Source organism: Rhinatrema bivittatum, chromosome 5 (genome assembly GCF_901001135.1).
Source record: "Rhinatrema bivittatum chromosome 5, aRhiBiv1.1, whole genome shotgun sequence".
NCBI classification, from domain to species: Eukaryota; Metazoa; Chordata; class Amphibia; order Gymnophiona; family Rhinatrematidae; genus Rhinatrema; species Rhinatrema bivittatum.
The window spans coordinates 25,316,594-25,337,290 of record NC_042619.1 but is presented as its reverse complement, the minus strand read 5'-3'; the positions used below and the strand labels follow the sequence as shown (position 1 = coordinate 25,337,290).

General features: G+C 43.2%; 1 protein-coding gene across 1 annotated transcript in view; it reads right to left on the bottom strand.

The window, feature by feature from the left end:
• Positions 1–1,672: 1,672 nt before the first annotated feature.
• Positions 1,673–20,697, bottom strand: part of UVRAG (UV radiation resistance associated) — a 321,095-nt gene continuing 302,070 nt past the window's right edge. Inside the window, exon 15 of the mRNA XM_029602151.1 lies at positions 1,673–4,690. Coding sequence (XP_029458011.1) covers positions 3,982–4,690 — 709 coding nt within the window. The 3' untranslated portion in view covers positions 1,673–3,981. The remainder of the gene's footprint in view (positions 4,691–20,697) is intronic.

Here is a 20,697-nt window from a genome sequence, read left to right as displayed (position 1 = left end):
TATTTAGGTAGGGCTGGGGGGACCGAAAAAAAGTTCCCTTCAAGGTCGCTCCAATTTCGGAGCTGCCTTGGAGGGAACGGGGAAAGCCATCGGGGCTCCCCTCGGGCTCGGTGCGCGCAATGTGCACATGTGCAACCCCTTGCGCGCGCAGACCCTGGATTTTATAACACGTGTGCGGCAGCGCGTGCATGTTATAAAATCGGGCGTAGATTTGTTCGTGCTGGGTTGCGCAAACAAATCTACACCCTCGCATAAGTTTTAAAATCTGGCCCTAAGAGAACTTCAAAGGTCTTCCCTACAGAAGCTAAACAATCCAATGTTTTTGAATGTTTTGTTCCAAAAAGTACCTCCAAACATAACAGAGTAACGTAGAATTTCAGACTCAGTAGAATTACTTGATTTCTCTTTGTATATCATAATAGGATCTAAAACAGCTTATAAACAATCACGAAACTATGAGAGGAAAAATCCTCACATCAAAAAATTACATCAATGCTTTCGGAGTAAACAATAATTCATTTTATTTTATAAATACAGATGCTGACTTTTGTTCCTGTTAACCAACCGAACAGTGTAACATGCCATAAATTAATGTTCTTTTCTTTTGGAGAATTATTAAGCAAAGATAAGGATAAGGAGAATTGTCAAGCAAGGATACGGTTAGGCTTGTTTTAAAACCAATACTCTGAAAATAAGGTTTTTCTAAGGAAAAGCAATAATACATTGTTATGAAAGAATACAAGTTTTTCAACATTTTAAACAGTGTCACAGTAGTATGAAAATACAAAGATTCTTGGCAGCCGAAATGCACAGGGCTAGAATCAGTATTTTACCATTATTAATTCTATCTTACTTCCACAGCTTGTCTGGGATAAACATGAAAAGAAAAAAACACCTTTATGAGAGGGAAAATTGAATATGATAGCAAAATTTATTTCTAGAATAGGACACAAGATCAAGAGTCATTAGATTATTAAACTAAATAGCAGGGTTTCAAGGCAATGGGAAAGAACTGGGATTTCAGATATTTTGATTGGAAAAAATATTATGCTATCAAATACTTTTCCAGACAGAACAATTACGTTTACTGCTGGAACCCTGCTTTCAATTTGTTTAATTACTGAATCAAACATGGTCTTCCTGTGCATAAACATCTGCAACTCTGGCATTTCATTCTTTTGGGAAACATTTTACACCTCTTTCAGGAAGTCACAACAGATCTGAAAGGATCAGCAGTATTTAGGATTGATTTAAGATTTTTTTTTATGTATTTTATTATTCTATTATATATTATGTTTTATTATCTTGTCTCTAAACTGCTTTAGATTCCCTTTTTAGGGAAGGTTGTATATAAGCTTAAAATAAATAGAAACTGAAAGCATTTGTTTATAAAAGGGAAGATTATCCGAGCACCTCAAATTGGAATATTACTTGGCAGCTTGGCTTTGGATATTTACCTTGATGGGATGTTATAATGACTGCTACAAAGAGGTATGTGCTCTTTTGCATACCAATTAGAAATTCTAATTTATATTGGTTTACTTAGCCTTGCAATTCAGCCATGATCCATGCCCATCTAGGCCCAAAGTACAAAATATAGCAACCTATCCTAACAATTTGACGAGAGCAATAACTACTGAGAAGACTGGAAATACAATGCTGGAGTGAGAAACAAGGTAGAAAGTAATTTATTTCACCCAAAAAATACATATTTTTCTCTTTCAGAAGGCAAGGTACTACAATCACTCTGCCCATTATCCTTAATGGGTTTGAATTATACAATCATGCAGTTTTACAATGTGATGGTAAAACAGAGCAGCAAAAGCAATCAAAGCTTCATTTGGTTGGCTGGAACCTGAGCAATTCAAAAACAGTAATATATGACTAACATTGATATTTCATGCATCACATTTTATCCAGTTGCTTTAAGCTAATTGTTGGTGTTTGACATATTAAACATAACAATGTATCTTTGGGTTATACCTATCATTTAACAGTTCTCTTCCTCAGAAACATAAGGATACATAATACAAAGGAATGCATGTTTAATGCAGTTAAAAACGGCAGCATTTTTTAAAAAGTCATTTAACATTGTTACCATATATACGCTTTTGTTTAATATGCTTCCTGGCAGTAGCCTTAAAAGGAATAAAAATTAAATGTAACAGACTTAAGCTGAAGCTCAAGGGGCGAGCTGGCTCGCAAAACAGGAGTATGATCTCAAAACAATACACTATTAAAGTGTTCTTGTCCATAGAAAGTTACAGCTACATAATGGTTCAATGCGTACATCCCTTTATATACAAAAAAAAGCACTAATAGGACAAAAGACAAGGTTCACTTACTTTATACATATCCACAATTTACTTACTTCTGAAGGCTATTCTTATGGTGAAGTCAGAAAGTATCATATTGGAACAGTCTCAAGAGTCACCAAGAAATACAACAACTGAAAAGAAACAGACTTGACAGATAGTGCTGACCTTTTATTCTTTCTTTTAGAGGTGAACAATTCTGGACTATATTATAGGGTATATAATGCAGAAAGACAAACCAATGAAATATGAACTCAAACTGAATACCAGGGATCACAAGCAGCCTCCCAAATCTAAATTTATATCAGGGCACTGGAAAACATGCGCCAGCGATGACTGACCTAATCTAAAGTCATGGTCAAACTGTATCACCCCAAAATTGTCAAAACGTTTTCTCAGTACATTCAAAGTCAACGGTTCTGGAAAATGTTCAATGCAATCATATTTCTACAATAATGGACTTACTGTAATATGGTATTTTCACATACAATTCAAATGTATGCATATGATATATAGTAGAGATGTGAATCGGAACCAGAATCAGGTCGGATTTCAGTTCCGATACACATCTCTATAGATGTGAATCGGAACCAGAATCGGGTCGGATTTCAGTTCCGATACACATCTCTATAGATGTGAATCGGAACCAGAATCGGGTCGGATTTCAGTTCCGATACACATCTCTAATATATAGGTTCTTTCAAATGTGTTTTTGACTGTACCAAAAAATGAGGTCTGAAAAACTTAGAGGAATATATTTGATGGTTAAGCTATTGCTTTCTAAAGACCTTTGTGCCTCTCCCAATTTTTTAAGGGTAAAGGGTGCAGATGACTACCGTTTGTAACTAGATTTATTAAACAGTTTTACTTTTTTTTTTGCTATAAAAGTCCAGCTTGGTATCTTGACAATTACAGAAGTTTGTAGTGCTTAAACATATACTACCCTTGATCAAACTGCCAGCCGGTGGTATTTCAGGTTAAGACTGGTGCTAGTAATGCAAAGCCAAATAAATCAGTAAGGGATTATGCAAAGTTAACAGAAGCTTACTAAGGCTACAAAAATGGATTGCCTCTCTACAAAAAAAATTTAAAACAAACTAAAAAACTTCCATAAACTGTGGGAAAAGAAAGTGATTGGCTAGACACATGAACCAAAAATGGGTATTCTTTAGTAATACCAAATTCAAAGTGATTTTGCTGTTTTAATACTCTCACTACTTATGATAAAAGCTAATGACTAGATGGGAAAATATAAACCTTTAATAGCTTAAAGATTTTTTTTTAACTCACACTGAATTCCTTCTCAAAGACTAAAATAATCAAATACAATTGCAAATGTAATAAACAGAACTCTCACATGTAAAGCTTTAAGTACCTGATCTTCTCTAGGAGCTAGCCTAAATGAAAAAAGTATATTTGTGATGAAAGTCATACTGGTTGTCTTAATTTAAATGGCTGAAACAGAGCTGGAAGTATAATCAAAATGTATTTATACTAAGCACATAATAACCCTGTTATTTTTTTGGATTCAAAAGTCAGTTTTCCAACAGCGTAAAAACCACCTCAATCATAATTTATTTTTCTTCCCATAATTAATACAGAATGAGAAATTTCTTTGTCCTTCGCTACCAATTTCTCTTGGTAATTAGCACCAATCACAATACGTTCACTTATCTGAACTTTTGCGTGGCCTACGGAAGCTGGACATGTTTTCATTCAGTGCATAGATCCTTCGAGAGAACTCTTCAAAGTCTCCTAGAACTTGGTCATCACTATCCACTGCCACAGCATGGTCCACTGGTATACAGCTAAATGCCTCTAACTGGTCACTTGTGGTGAATCCTGTTGCTTCCATGCCAATGATCTCCTCTGCTTGCTCAACAGTGCAACAAACACTATTGGCCATTGGATGATGGAAATCACAAGAATGGTCATGGCTTGCAATGTTAGCGCATTCACTGGTCAGGAAGGGTCCATTTATTGCACTACAGGGTTGACATAAAGGTTCCTGCTCATCCTGGTCACTGTTCACAGATAATTTCTTGCTTAAACTTTCTCCATTCAAATTTTCACACAAATCTTTTTCACTTTTGTTTTCTTTTGAAAAGTCTAATGAAGCATCCAAAGATGAAGACCCTGGCTTTATATTCAAATCTCTTGAAGAGGATAAAATGGCAATTGGTTGAGCTACTGCTGAGTTATAACTAGGTGGCGGTGTTTTGTACTGTAGTCTTTCATTTTCAGAACTGGCCCGTTTGCGGAGTCCTTTATCCGGGGAAGGAATTCCAATAGAAAAACCAATATCTAGACCGCCAAACGTAGAACTTTGATGTCGTCTTGGAACTGGAATTGCAGTAGAGCTGTGATGTCTATCACTAAAAGAGAAAAAAACAAAACAAAACATTACCAGCCTATCTGTCCAATGTACCTGTTTTAGCAAAGCAGAGTTGTAACCTGTATCATATGTTCTCCAAGAACAGCAGAATGTCAGTCCTCGCAAGTTGGTGACATCATCTGATACAGCTTGGGCTGGAACCTTTATGTCAAAGTTTCTAGAACTATGCCCTACTGAGGATGAACAGACTGACATGATGATGCGTGTCCCCTCCTCTGTCTTTTTATTTTTTTTTATTTTAACTTAAACGAAGCCAATTTCAAGTGGAGGCAGTGGGTATCAAGAGGACTGACATCCTGCTTGTCCTCTGAGTACATCTGTTAAGGTAAGCAACTCTTTCTCCGAAAACAAGCAGGATGACAATCTTTACAAGTGGAGAATCCCTATAGACTATCCCAACAAAACAAAAGGGGAGAAACCAAAACAGTACCAATGGGCACAACAAAAAAGCGATTTTTGGTGGTCACAAGCCTTTTTCTTCATATTTCCTTGTATAGGGGAAGCCTGGAAAAAAACCAACTGGCCTTAGAAGGGATGGAGTTGGGTTCTATACCTCAAAGATATTCTGCAGGGCAGACTGGCTGAAGATACTGTTGAATTGAGAGTCCTTGTCCAAGCAATAATGAAATATGAATGTATGGAGAGAACTTCCATGTTGCAGTTTTGCAGAGCTCATCTATGGAGCCCAATCTTAGGTGAGTTATTGATGCTGCCATGACTCTAAGCCTATGAGTCTTGATATGACCCACCAGATTGCGTGGGCATAACAAGAGGAGATCCAATCTGCTAGCCAAGTGGATAAAGTCTGTTTGACAACAGCAATCTCCAGCTTGTTAAATAAAACAAAAAGCTATCTTGAATTTCTACATGCTTCAGTCCACTCCAGGTAGAAGGTTAAGGCTCTCTTGCAGTCCAAACTATGCAGTGCTTGTTCACCTTGGTGGATATGTAACATAGGAAAAAAATGCTGGAATGATGGAATTCCAGCATCATCTTAGGATGGGTGCATAAAACCACCCTATCATGAAAATATTTTGTTTAAGGTAGATAAGTTACTAGAGCCTGAAGCTCAGAGACCCTGCTTGCTGAAATTGCTGCCACCAAAAATATGACCTTCAAATTCAGGTACTACAGATCACAGGAATGCAGTAGCTCAAAGGGAGCATTCATCAGCTGGACAGTACCACATTGAGGTTCCAAGACAGAAGAGGGGGGCCTGATGGGAGGCTTCAAATGAAGAAAGCCCTCCATGAATTGGACAACCAAAGGCTATACAGAGATGGATCTATCTTCTACATACTGGTGTAGGTGCCAATTGCATTGAGATGTACTCTTACTTAGTTGCTCTTGATACCAGACTCAGACAACAGTAGAAGGTAAGTAAGCAATTTTTATGTGGAGAAGAAGAAAGGGCTTAAAGTCTTTTGCTCACACCAAATAGCAAACCTCTGCTATTTTGGTCCATATGATGTCTTCATGGATTCCTTTCTTGAAGCTAACAGAATACAAGACACAACCTTAGAGAGATCCAGAGGTGCAAAGTTATTCTCTTAAAATTCAGGATGTGAGAACCAGGGGGCCTTATGCTGGTATAGCTCAACCTTCCTCAATTATGAGTGATAAGAATTGGGGAATTTCCCAATTTGATTGGATTTTTGATGGATATCTCCCTTAGAAGTAGGAACCAAATCTATCTTTCAGCCAAAAAGGGGCTAAGAGAAACCAGATCCCGCTATTTTTCATAGCCTTCAACAAAGTCTTTGAAATAAGAAGAATCTGAATATGCATGTACAACAGGCCATTGCTCCAACTGAGGGCAAAGGTATCCAAGGCTAGTTTGCCTTGCGCCCCTTTCCTGGAACAAAAGAGCGGGATCTTCCATTCTGAGGAGACACAAATAGATCTACCATGGGTGTATCTGATTTGCTACTACCTGGAATCATTCAGGAGCCAATAATCTTGTCCACAAGGACATTCTCCTCACCTGCCAGATACATGGCTCCAAGGACCATCCCCTGAGAGATGGCCCGGTCCCAAATCTGGACAATCTCCTGACACAGGAGGTATGATCCCATGCCTCCCTCCTTGTTGATGTAAAACAAAGATTGCTACCCGATTGTCCATCTGGACCAGGCTTACTTTGTTGGCCAAGTGCTTCAGAGCATACCAAATTACATTTAGCTCCAGGAAGTTTATCTGATGAAGCTTTTCATAAGCAGACCAAAGGCATTGGCGGCAGAGTCCTTGGACATGGGCCCACCATCCCAGTCATGGTCAGGACAATTTGGACTGGAGGAATTTGAAAGGATATGCCTCTGGTCAGATTGGAATTGATTCACCACCAGGATGATTGGCTTGAAGCGACTGTAACCTGAGGATCCATTGGGCTTTCCTCATATGGAGACATGCTAAGGAAGTAACATGAACTGTTGACACTGTAAGGACCAAATGACCAACAACCTCAATATGTTTTTGGAATTTCAAAGAGAACTACATTCAGGTTCTGTAGATATTTCCCTACCCTCAGAATGCATACAATCTATTTTTCTACAATAGGCAACAGAGGGTAAAGTGACTTGCCCAAGATCACAAGGCGTGACAATGGGATTTGAAACTTTGTTTCCCTGGCTCATAGCCTGCTGCTCTAACCACTAGGCTACTCCTCCTGCATTGATTCTATGGTAACTTCCTAAGATGTGCTCTTCACCAGCCTACCCTCCAGTCAGGGGAATAGGTGCACCCCCAGTTTGTATAGATGCGCTACCACTACATCCAGACATTTCATAAAGATATATTGGGCTGACACTAGGCTGAAAGACAGTACATGATACTAGAGGGAGGATCTCCTTCTGCAAATCTAATATATTTTCTGTGACCTAGAAATATCTCTATTTTGGTGTAAATATCCTTGTGATTGATCAAGCATAGCCAGTCCCCTTTTGTAAAAAGAGAATTAAGATGTCCCAAGTAATCAACTGAAACTTTTCCCTTTTCAGAAATTTGTTCAAGGCCCTTAGGTCTAGGATGGAACATTATTTGGAGTAAAATCCCTATCCTCTTTTGCTTCACCTTTTCTCTGAAGAGAATCTCTCCAGTGCACAGACCTCCGACCTGGGCTTCAGGTCGTAGGTCTGAGGCCCGCTGCCAGTTGAGTCTGCAGGTACCAATCCCTACAGCAGAAACAGTCAATGCAGTCTCAAAAGACTGGAGATCGACCAGACCAAGTGTTTCCCCACTCTCCCTTCCCTTATCCACCAATGCCTGAAGATCATGATGCTTCTGAGAAAGCTGATTGGCATCTTACACATCTGCTTCAGCAGGTTCCACATATATTGGGCCATGAAGGGCTGGCAAGAAGCTACGCGGCATTGAGCATAGCTCCCTGAAATACTGTTTTTCCCCCAAGAGTATCCAGGGTTTTGGAATTTTTCCTGGGGGGCAATGAGAAGTGGGATCTAGCTCTCTTGAGAGTGGATGTGACTACCACAGATTTGTGACAGTTGCCTTTTTTTGAATCAGGGAGCCTTCTGGATGAGATAAATCACATCTGCCCTCTTGTTTATGGGAGCCACAAAGAAGGGGCTTTCTCACATCTTCATCAGTACCTCCTGATGGATCACATGCACTGGGACTCTACAAAATGGAGGATGTTCAGTATTTTGTTTTTGATCTTATCATCCTTCAGTAAAGGAAATGGAATGAACTCTGTAATTCTTTGAACAAAGCCAGCAAAGGAGAGGTCCTCCACTGGGGACTTCCTTCTTTCTGGTGAAGGAGAAGGGTTGGAAAGACCTATTAAGTCTTCTTCTTCAGAGACATCTCCAGATCTGTAACTGCACCCCCAGGAATATTCTGAGTTAGCCCGACTGGCATGCCAGTGGTGAAAACCCAGAAAGTGCTCATCCCACAGACAACGGCTCAGTGAGGAGAGCATGTGTCTTTTGGGGCCTGGAACCAGAGGAGCTCATGTATGTTTGGGAGGCTTCCCTCCAATGGTCTGGAAATAACGACTGGTGCGGCTGCCACTGATCCTGATTTCCCTTCAGGAACCAGCATCATTACTGACATCTATACAAGGCTGCCAGGCAGTTGTAGGAACTATATGCTGGAGCATAGAGGTTCAGCATCATCTTATCCAAGGCCTACTGGATCTCTGCATCCAACTCCTCAAAGATTACTGATCCCAACACTGACTAGGAGGCAGGAGCTGTGGCTACATCTTTTTGGAAAGTCAGAAATGTATCAATGGCAGACACCTGGAGCTCTGGAGACTGTGCAGTTTCCAAGACTCTATCAAGGATAAGCTTTCCTCTCCATGGGACTGCTTTGGAGCGTTCATGGCCATAGCCAGAATGTCCCCACTCCAGGCATTGTGCATCAATGGAGACTGAGACCTTGGAATTCCTTGATGCCGGAAACCTTTGCTTTCTTCAGGTAGGAGGCAGATGACAGCCTATCTCCCTGGTCCTTCCCAAAGCTTAATATTGAGGGGATTTGATGCCCTCCTGATATCAATGCAACACTGGCACCCATCAATATCGCTGCATCTAATGCTGAGTCAATCTTAAGGTGCCCAAATTGCTTTTCCATAAGCTCCAACCAGAGCCAGCACCTCCTATGAGTCATGTTTGCACAATAACACCACCCTAGGATGCCATGTGATGGCCCAGGCCCAGGACACCTCTAAAATGGGATTCTGTGACAGACATGACCCTGTCACATCAGAGACATCATGTAAAGCCACTGGTATGCTTATCTATGATCTGATGAAAAATCAATGAAGAAAAATTGGACAACTTGATGAACATGAACAGTCAATGACACTCTGTGCACCAGGTCTAGTACACCACCCAGATGTGACATAAGAAAACTTACAAAAACAGAAAAACCTACCTAGTAAGACCATGGGGCTGCATGACGAATGAATCCTGCCAGGATTAGCAATAAAAAAAAAAAATCCTCAAAAAAACAGGAGAGCGAAGACCTGTGACCATGGAAAAGGAGAAACTGAAGGAGCCCTTGCATAGTTGTGTGGTATCATGCCAATCTGAACATGCCCAGTAGAGTATTGTCAAACTTCTAGAAACTCTGTCATAAAAGTTCTGGGCTGGGTTCCATCAGATGATGTCACCCACTTGTAAGAACTGTCATCCTACTTGTCCACGGAGAATGCTGATATATTTTTGGCTATCTGGCAGCAAACTGCAGGAATTTCTATCTAACATTCAGAAGGTAAAACTAGATGGATTTTGCATTTTTTTTTTTACTGAAAAATATGTAAAAAAAACAAAAACAAAAAACCCCCCAAGATTCCATACATGTCAGCTGATTGTCTTCCAACAGGGGTCACCAGAGTCTTTGCAAATATTTTTTAGCCTCTCATTATATTTTTGCATTTACATCCTATACTAGCAGCTTATCACTGTTCCTCTACCTGCCCAGGTGTTTACTGCTGTTGTGTCCTTGCCATTTCTAGCAAGTCCCAGAAAGTGAAAACAAATCCTGCTAAATGAGCCTCTACGTTTCATCCTTCACAACCACCCCACCAGAACAATCCACAAAGCTACCCTCCACACCCCCTTCCTCAAGAATGCTCATCTCACCTCCACGAGGGAGCGAGCTCTTTCAGTCGCAGGACCCACCCATTGGAATACCCTTCCCACTGAACTCCGCACTGAGCCCCGCCAGTACAAATTTAGGAGAGAGCTAAAGACCCAGCTCTTTCAGCGGGCATTCCCAGCATAGGTCGTTCAGCTCCTCCTTCGTTCACTCTCCCTTGTTATTATTATTATGTTAATTATCCTATGTTTCTTCATATTATCCATTTTTTTACATTATCATGTTTATGTTTATTACTATTCCATTCTACATTATGTAACCTTATTTCTCATGTTATTTGCTTCCATTGAACCACCTACTCGTTCTTTGCCTCCTGCCTGGTTTTGCCCCCCCTCGTTGTTATTGCTCCCCTCCCTTAACTGTTCGCTGTGCTTTTCCTAGTTACATTGTAAACCGATATGATGTACCCATGAATTTGGTATTAAAAAGTTGTTAAATAAAATAAAATAAACTGTTTGCTGCTTCATCAGCATACAGGGCATGGCTGCAGTTTTTATTGCTTATGGCCAACACTAATCTCTTTTCTGGTGTAGCTGTTGCACATCCCCACCTGTAACTTGCGTTCATGGTATTGCTAACACTCTCCTCCTTACATGTGCCACCATCCCAGGTAGCAGTTAGAAAGGCAACCCAGGATATTATTGCTGGCATAATTGCATCCAACAGCAACAATCTGCGCATAGGGACATGGAAGAAATGTCTAAATAGGTCCATCTGATAAAATACAATGTTTAGACTACAGTGCAAATGGGGACAACAATGCTCATGGTTTGTGGTTTTAGGTATTATAATTCCCTACTGTTCAGAGTATTATGTTTAATACAACACACACTTAGCTGCCTCGGGTCTGTGGATTAGATTAGTTTAGAATAGAAGGGACTCCTTTTATAAGACGCTATGATTTCTCTATTTGGAAAGAATTCATGCTTTATAAATTGTTTTTGGCTCAGTAGTTTCCTCCTGGTCTATTAGGCTTCCACTTGAATTGGAAGCAGCTTCTGACAGAGTTACAGCACAGTGTGCTTTTATTCACAATTAACGGCTTCTATTTTTAAACTTGCCTTTCTTCAAACTCAGCCTGTGCAGCAACAATCATCAGGTAGGTGCCACAAACCACAACTCCCTCTGGAAGCAGGAATGTGTACACCCAGAATCTCTAAGAGGAGAAACTGAGAAGCAATGTTAGGAAGGAGAAATGTATAGTTATCTGATAATTTTGAGGCCAATATTCAATAGGCTGTTTAGTGGAGAAGTTATCTGGCTAACATCAGTTGAATAACTTGTCCAGTATATTCAGCAAGATAAACATCCTACTGAATATACTAACCTAAAGTTATCTGGCTAATGTAGCTGGATAACTAAATAACCTAACCAGCTATATTTGAATCTGGCAACGAATTCAAAAGTTTAATTATGCGTTGAGTAAAAAAATATTTTCTATTTGTCGTAAATGTATCATCTAGTAATTCATTGAAAGTCCTCTAGTCTTTGTACTTTCTGAAAGAGTAAACAACCGATTCGTACTTACCCGTTCCACTCCACTCATTTTATAGACCTCTATTATATCTCCCTTCAGCCATCTCTTCTCCATTACTGAAGAGCCCTAACTTCTTTAGCCTTTCCTCATATGTTAAATAGTAAAGGAAGGGTCCTGGACTGGTATAGCTGGACTCAAGGAAAAGGAAATTATCAGATAAGAATACATTTCTCCTTTCTCTTTATGCAACCAGAACAGTGCAAACACGTGATATAGCAAATGTTGCTTACCTGATGTAACAGGTGTTCTCACAGGACAGCAGGATGTTAGTCCTCACAAATGGGTGACATCGAGGATGGAGCCCACCACGGAAAACTTTTGTCAAAGTTTAGCAGAACTTTGACTGGCCCCTACTGGGCATGCCCAGCAAGGCACTGTCCCTGCAGCCAGCAGGGGTCTCCCTTCAGTCTGATTTTCAAAGCTACAGGCAGTGCCTAAAAAGTAAAAAATAAAACGAACCCAACACCGCGGGGTGGCGGGCGGGTTTCGTGAGGACTAACATCCTGCTGTCCTGTGAGAACACCTGTTACATCAGGTAAGCAACATTTGCTTTCTCACAGGACAAGCAGGATGGTTGTCCTCACAAATGGGTGAGTACCGAGCTGAGGATGTCCGAGAAATGCACCAAATGTACCCAACGGCGTGCAAAAGGCACAACAACTGGGTGGAATTTGGGAAAGGGCATCCGCACCCCACCGGGAGGTGGAAGGGTGTTGGTACATCATGTTGGAAAAAGGTTACGCAAGACAGATTGGCCGAAGATGGAGTCCTGTCTTCCAGCTTTGTCCAAACAATAGTGGGCTGCAAAGGTATGGAGAGAACTCCAGGTTGCAGCTTTGCAGATGTCAGGAAGCGGCACCGATCGAAGGTGTGCTACTGAAGTTGCCATGGCCCTCACAGAGTGTGCTTTAACACGGTCTTGGAAAGGAATGCCAGCTTGCTGATAGCAGAAGGAGATGCAATCCGCCAACCAGGAGGAAAGAGCCTGCTTACCCACAGGTTGCCCTAACTTGTTAGGATGGAAGGAGACGAATAATTGAGTGCTCTTCCTGTGGGCGACTGTACGGTCTAGATAGAAAGATAGAGCCCGTTTACAGTCCAGGGTATGCAGAGTCTGTTCCCCGGAGTTGGAGTGGGGCCTGGGAAAAAAGATAGGTAGTATGATGGATTGATTGATGTGAAACTCCGATACTACCTTAGGTAAAAATTTAGGGTGAGTGCGTAGTACCGCCCGGTCCTGCAGGAGCTTAGTGTAAGGCGGATAGGTAACTAGGGCCTGCAATTCACTAACCCTGCGAGCTGAAGTAATAGCCAACAGGACTAATACTTTCCATGTGAGATACTTCAATTCACAGGCGTGCAGAGGTTCGAAAGGAGGTTTCATAAGACGACCAAGAACCAGATTAAGGTCCCAAGATGGGGCCGGAGGACGTAAAGGTGGCTTCAAATGGAGCAAGCCTTTAAGAAAACGTGTTACCAGGGGTTGGACTGAGATAGAGACACCCCCGAAACCCTTATGGAAGGCGGCTACCGCACTGACATGCATTCTAATGGAGGAGGTCTTTAGACCTGATTCAGATAGATGCCATAAATAGTCCAAAAGTTAGAGATTGGACAGGAAAGGGGATCAAGGGACTGAGAAGTGCACCATGATGTGTACCTTTTCCATTTGTATGAGAAAGAACGTCTTGTTGAAGGCTTTCGTGAAGCTATCAAGACACGAGAAACTGATTCGGAAAGGTTAAATGGCTGAAGGACTAACCTTTCAACATCCATGCCGTCAGGGACAAGGCTTGGAGGTTGGGATGGAGGAGGCATCCGTCGTTTTGAGTGAGCAGATGCGGGTCCTTTCCCAGAGGAATGTGTCTGCGGATGGAGAGATCCTGGAGAATTGGAAACCATACTTGGCGTGGCCAGTAAGGTGCTATCAGGATCATGGTTCCTCCGTCTTGGCGTAGCTTCACGAGAGTCCTCGAGAGAAGAGGAAGTGGAGGGAATGCATAAAGCAGGCCGGTTGTCCACCGGAGAGAGAATGCATCCCTCGGCCGAGAGTGCTGGCTCCGAATGAGAGAGCAGTAGTTGTCCACTTTGTGGTTCTGAGGGGACGCAAAGAGGTCTATGTGGGGATAACCCCAATTGCGAAATAGAGAGGTCGCTTCCAAAGGATTGAGAGACCACTCGTGTGGTTGGAAGACACGGCTCAGCTGGTCTGCCAATACATTGTCTACTCCCGGCAGGTAGGTGGCCCTGAGGTACATGGAGTGGGAGAGGGCTTCTGACCAAATTTGCACTGACTCCTGACACAGAAGGAAAGAGCCTGTGCCTCCCTGCTTGTTTATGTACCACATGGCCACCTGGTTGTCCGTCTGGATCAAGATTGAATGGTGAGAGAGGCAATCTTGGAAAGTCCGGAGAGCATAGCGGATTGCTCGGAGTTCCAGGAAATTTATCTGGTGTTTGGATTCCTCTCGTGACCAGAATCCTTGAGTTTGCAACTCGTGCACATGGGCTCCCCAACCGATGTTGGAAGCATCGGTAGTAAGGATGACCTGAGGATCTGGAGGGAGGAAGGGTAAACCCTGTAGGAGGTTGAGAGGATTCATCCACCAGGCAAGAGACAGACGAAGTGCGTTGGAGACGCGTATTATTGAGGACAGAGGCTGAAGAGCTTGGATCCACTGAAGCCTTAGGGTCCACTGTGTGATTCTCATGGCTAAACGGGCCGTGGGGATCACATAAACTGAGGAGGCCATGTGACCCAGAAGAACAAGGAAGTTGCGAGCTGTAGCTGTTTGTTGGGACTGCAGCTGGCGAGCTAGGGACACTAGGGCTTGGACTCGCTGATGAGGAAGGAAGGCTTTTGTCTGTAAGGTGTCCAAGTCTGCCCCAATGAAGGATAAGGTTTGAGATGGGACTAAGTAGGATTTCTCGTAATTTACCAGAAATCCTAGAGAAAGCAACGTACGAATTGTGAGGGTCAGGGAGGACCGAGCTAGTTGCTGGGTTGGGGCCCTGATCAACCAATCGTCTAAGTAGGGGTAGACGTGGACTCCTTCTTTCCTTAGAAATGCTGCAACCACTACGAGGCACTTGGTGAACACTCGTGGTGCGGATGCTAGGCCGAAAGGTAACACCCGATATTGGTAGTGATTGCGGCCTACTAGACAACGCAGGTATTTGCGATGAGATGGTGCTATCGCAATGTGGGTATATGCGTCTTTTAGGTCTAGAGAGCATAACCAGTCCCCCCTTTGTAGCAGAGGGAGAAGCGAGCCCAGGGTTACCATCTTGAACTTCTCTTTGTGAAGGTATTTGTTGAGGACCCTGAGGTCTAGGATGGGACGAAGTCCCCCTGACTTCTTCGGGATCAGGAAGTACCTGGAATAGAACCCTAGGCCTCGTTGCAAGGGAGGAACGGGTTCTATAGCATTGGATTGTAGGAGAAGTGATGCTTCCTGCTCTAAAAGAAGAGAATGATCGGTAAGACTGCACGCCTGCAGGGGCGGGGAGTCTGGAGGGAAAGTTCGAAAGTTGAGATGATAACCCTGTTCGATGATTGCCGTCACCCACTGATCTGTGGTGACCGTATGCCACTGTGCTAGAAAGTGGCATAGCCGACCTCCCACAGGGATGTCTGGAAGAGGGGTCTGGTACATGCTCTCTAAGGGAAAGTCAAAAACCTGCAGCAGGGCCAGGAGGTGGAGCTGCTGCAGGCTTTTGTTTACGAGCCTGGCGAGGCTGAGTCTTATGATATGACTTGGTAGGCCGAGGCTTGGTAGATGGGGGATAATATCTCCTTGGCCTAAAGAAAGACTTTTTAGAGTCCTTCCTAGACAGTTGTTTGGAAGGCAAATCAGGAGGGATAGATGAGAGTTGCTTTAAAGTCTCATGATGATCCTTCAATTCAGCAACAAGTTGCTGTATTTGCTCACCAAATAGATTATCCCCTAAGCAAGGTAAATCTGAAAGCCGATCTTGAACTTCTGGGCGAAGGTCAGAAGATTTCAGCCAGGCCCAACGTCTAGCAGAAATAGCTGTAGCAGAAATTCGAGTAGAAGCATCGAAGATGTCATATGCGGTTCGAACTTCATGCTTTCCAGCTTCAAAACCTTTATTTAAAAGGGATTGAATCTGGGGTTGGAACTGTTCTGGCAAGGCATCAGCAAATTCCTGCATTTGCTTTAAAATGACTCTATTATATTGAGTCATATAAAGTTGATAAGAAGCTATCCTGGAAATCAGCATAGCTCCATGGTAAACCTTCCTACCTACGCTATCAAGGAATTTATTGTCCTTAGTAGGAGGTATGGAGGAATGAGGCTTTAGTCGTTTAGCTTTTTTCTGAGCTGACTCGACGACCACCGAATGATGATCTAATTGAGGTTTTTGAAAACCTGGGGCTGATTGTACCAGGTAAGTAGAATCAGCTTTTTTATTTACTGGGGACACCGAGCCAGGAGATTCCCAATTCTTTTTAAGAAGGTCTTGAAAAACCTGATGAATGGGAATAGAGGTGATGACTTTTGGGGCATCCAAAAATTGGAGTAATTCCATCATTTGGTGCCTATCATCTTGTTCAGATTGAAGTTGAAAAGGAACCAATTCTGACATTTCCTTCACAAAATTAATGAAAGAGAGGTCCTCAGGAGGAGAACGCTTTCTGCTCCCTGTAGGAGAGGGAGGTGAAGGTAAATCATCGGTGTCAGTAGAGGTATCATCACCCCAAGTATCATAGGGATCTGGATGATGACCTGAAGGCGCTCTAGGGTGTGGAACTCCGGAGGGCCCAGGTAGGGGATCCAAAATATCGGGAGAAGCCACCGGAGGCATCGAGAATATCCTCGATGGAATCGGTGCCGATGTCGGTGCCGATGGGGGCACCGATGGAACCGGTGCCGGTCTCGAGGAAATCGATGTCGGCATCGGAAATCTCGGTGGAGCTGAAGTGCGTATCGCCCCTGATGAGTAGATCGGTGGCGAGGGACGACTGGTCACCGATGGAACTTTTCCCGAAGGGGGAATAGGATACGGTGCTTCTCCACCAGATGAAAAACCTGTCGGTGACAGCGGTCTAACCGGTGTCAGTGGCACAGGTATAGGTATTGCCGGTGGAAGAGCTGTCATGAGTGCTTCCATCCGGTGTAACAACGGAGCCAATGCAGCAGCAATTGGCTCGGTGGTCGGTTCCGCCCTCGGTGCCGGTGCCGGAGGAGGTTGGAACCGTAGCATCGCCTTATCGATGGCCTCCTGGACCAACCGGTCCAGTTCTGCCCAGAGACCAGGGGTAACAAGACCCGGCTCGACGGGAGATGGAGGCGGAGGCTGAGCCGGAGGGACCACCGTCACCGGTGGGATCACGGCTCCCACACCCCGAAGGGGTGAGGGTTTCCTCGATGCCTGCGAAACAGGAGTGGACGGTGCCGCTTCTGATCGAGGCTTTTTAGGCGGTGGCTCGGCCGGTACGGAGGTCGATGACGTCGATTCCTCGACGGGCCGAGACTTATGACGTCGATGGCGATGTTTCTCCTTCCTATCTCCTCGATGATCAGGGGAAGGGACAGGAGTCGATGGCCGAGAAGACGTCGGAGGCGGACGGTCACCGGAAGGCTGCCGATGGTGTGAAGATTTCGACGGTGCCGGTTCCGATGACGTCGATGCAATCGATGGCGTTGGGGTGTGAACATGGAAGAGGAGCCCCATCTTCTCCATTCTGGCTTTACGACCTTTTGGTGTCATAAGGGCACATTTGGTGCAAGTCAGAACATCATGCTCACTCCCTAGGCACAAAACACAGACTCTATGGGGGTCTGTGATTGACATTGTACGAGTACAGTCGGGACATCGACGAAACCCAGACGCCATGGCGGACAGCCAAAAAATTTAGTCGCGGGACTGTTGACTGCAAGTAGGCCTCAAGGGCCAAAGTCGACGAAAGTCTATAAAACTGCGGCAAAAACTTACCGGAGTTCCGCGGACGAAAAAATTTGTCGAAGGGAGACCCCTGAGGGGCAAATTTTCTTTAGAATAAGAATTCCAAATTCCTGTCAGGAACGTGGTAAGAGCTCTTTCAACCGCGTGCTACTGCTGCGCGGAAAAAAGAAGACTGAAGGGAGACCCCTGCTGGCTGCAGGGACAGTGCCTTGCTGGGCATGCCCAGTAGGGGCCAGTCAAAGTTCTGCTAAACTTTGACAAAAGTTTTCCGTGGTGGCTCCATCCTCGATGTCACCCATTTGTGAGGACAACCATCCTGCTTGTCCTGTGAGAAACCCAAGCTATCTCTTGAGTGGGCATTGATATTGCCAAATCTGCTCAGAAGACCTCTGAGCCAAAAGAAGCTTTCTGGCCTGAACATCCAGCTGATAACGCTTTGAAAATGAATGTAAAGAAGACTAGATCACCGCTTTACAAATTTCCCAAAGCAAAGTCAACTGGAGCTCCATCCATGAAGCTGCTTGTGCTCTAGTGGAATGTGCTCTAAACCTCTTTAGTAATGACAGTTCCTTATCTATGTAGGCTGCTCCTAAGACTTCCTTAATCCAGCACAGCCTATTAAGTCACTTTTCCCTTTTTGGATCCAACAGATGATCTGACTTCCTGAAGCTATTCTTGACCTTTAAAATGCCATTTTATACCTATATATTAATCGCTCCTTCCACTTGTTGCTATTCATCCTCATGTTGCCTGTTGCGATTGTTTATCTCTCTTTTCCTCGCTTGTTTCTAGTTAATTGTATCCTATTCCCCTTTCCCTGTTCAATGTAATTTCCACTCTGCTAGTTCGCTGTAAAACCGATATGATGTACTCACTAATATCGGTATAGAAGACTTTTAAATAAATAAATATCAGAACTCTCTTCATGTCCACGAAATGGAGCTGAGAAACCTCCTCCCCCACATGATTTCCTAAGGGAACAAGGACCAACCCTCCACTTGACTAAGGTGAAAATGCAAAATCAACCTTCGGAAGAATAAAGGAAAATCTACAATACTATCATCTCGTCAGAAAAAAAAGCAAAATTTTCTCTGCACAAAAAAGGCTTGGCAACTCAGAAAATGCGTCTTGTTGGTAAGAGTAATGATGTGGATGGGTTAATACCACCCTTTCCAGAAAAGAGCGTTTGGGTGGAATTTACAAAACTGAAAGTGGACAGGCCTTAGGGGCTGGATGAGCTGCATCCCAGGATACTAAGGGACTCAGTTTGTCCTGGCAGATCCACTGAAGACCTGTTCAATAGATCTTGAAGGTGATAATGGTGCCACAAGATTGGAAAAAGTCAGTTGTGGTCCCGCTTCACAAAGTGGTATGCAGGGAGAAAGTGGAAACTATAGGCCATTTAGCCTTGATTTGATGGTGGGAAAATTAATGGAGATTCTGCTGAAGGAAAGATTAGTTAACTTATCTGGCAATCCATTAGCTGCTGGGTCCAATGGCAACAGTTTTACCAAAAGGTCCTGTCAAACAAAATCTGACTTTTTGGATTGGCTGATTAGAGAATTAGATCAAGGACGAGTACTTGACATGATTTACATGGATTTCAGTAAAGATTTAATACCTTCCCCGCATAGGAGGCTCATGAACAAAATGAAAAGCCTGGAAGTGGGTCCCAAGTGTAGTGGAATGGATTACAATTGGTTTACAGACAGATGATAGCAAGTTGTAGTAAATGGAACCTACTCTGAGAAGAGAAAGAACCATAAGTGGAGTGCCTCAAGGATCTGTTCTGTTCAATATCTTATGAGCAATGTTGCAGAAGGGTTAGAAGGAAAAGCTTGCCTTTATGCAGATGATAATAAGGTTTGCAACAGAGTGGACACATCTGAAGGAGTAAAGAGAATGCGAAAGAGACCTAAGAAACCTTGATGAGTGGATGAAGGTCTGGCAGCTGGGGATTCATTGCCAAAGAAGTGCAGTCCATATACTTGGGGTGCAGGAATTCAAAGGAGCTGTATATGATGGGGGATAAAAGACTGATGTACATGGACAGGGAAAGAGACCGCAGGATGATAGTGTGACAATCTGAAGGCAGTAAAGCAATGGGACAAGGTGGTGGCTAAGGCCAAGGGATGATGGGCTATACAGAGAAAGGCATAACCAGGCAGATAAAAGGAGGTGATAATGCCCTGTACAGGTCTTGGTGATGCCTCACCTGGGGCGTGCGTTCAGTTCTGAAGACCATATCTAAAAAAAGGATATTGACATGATGGAAGCACTCCAGACAAAAGCAACCAAAATGGTGTGGGATCTGCAATGAAAGTCATATATGATGAAACTAAAGGATCTGAAAATGTAAACCTTGAAGGAAAGGAGAGACAGGGGAGATATGATGGAGGCTTTTAAATACCTGAAAGAAATTAACGATGCACAGAAATTAAACCTTTTCCAATGGAAAGAAAGCTGTAGAATTTAGGGGTCATGATATGAAACTCCGAGGGAGTAGACTCTCAGGAATGTCAGGAAATATTTCTTCACAGAAAGGGTGGTGAATGCATGGAATGCCCTCCCAGAAGAGATACTGAAGTCATGAAGAGTAATGGAATTTGAAAGGGAATGGGATAAACACACAGGATGGAAATGAAGACCTGCATGGAGCAGCAGTTACTACTCATAACAGAAGACATGGGGGTAACCTTCTCAGAGCAACAATACCCTAACAAAAAAAAAAAAAGCTTGCTGGGAAGACTGGATAAATCAACATTTCTGCCAACATTTACTTGAACAACAGATCTTGATTCTGAGGTAACCACAATGGGTTTCTGACTACTAACCTGATCAGATCTGCATACCAAGGACAGCTGGGAGCCACCAGAACCACTAGTCTTCAAAGTCTGGAG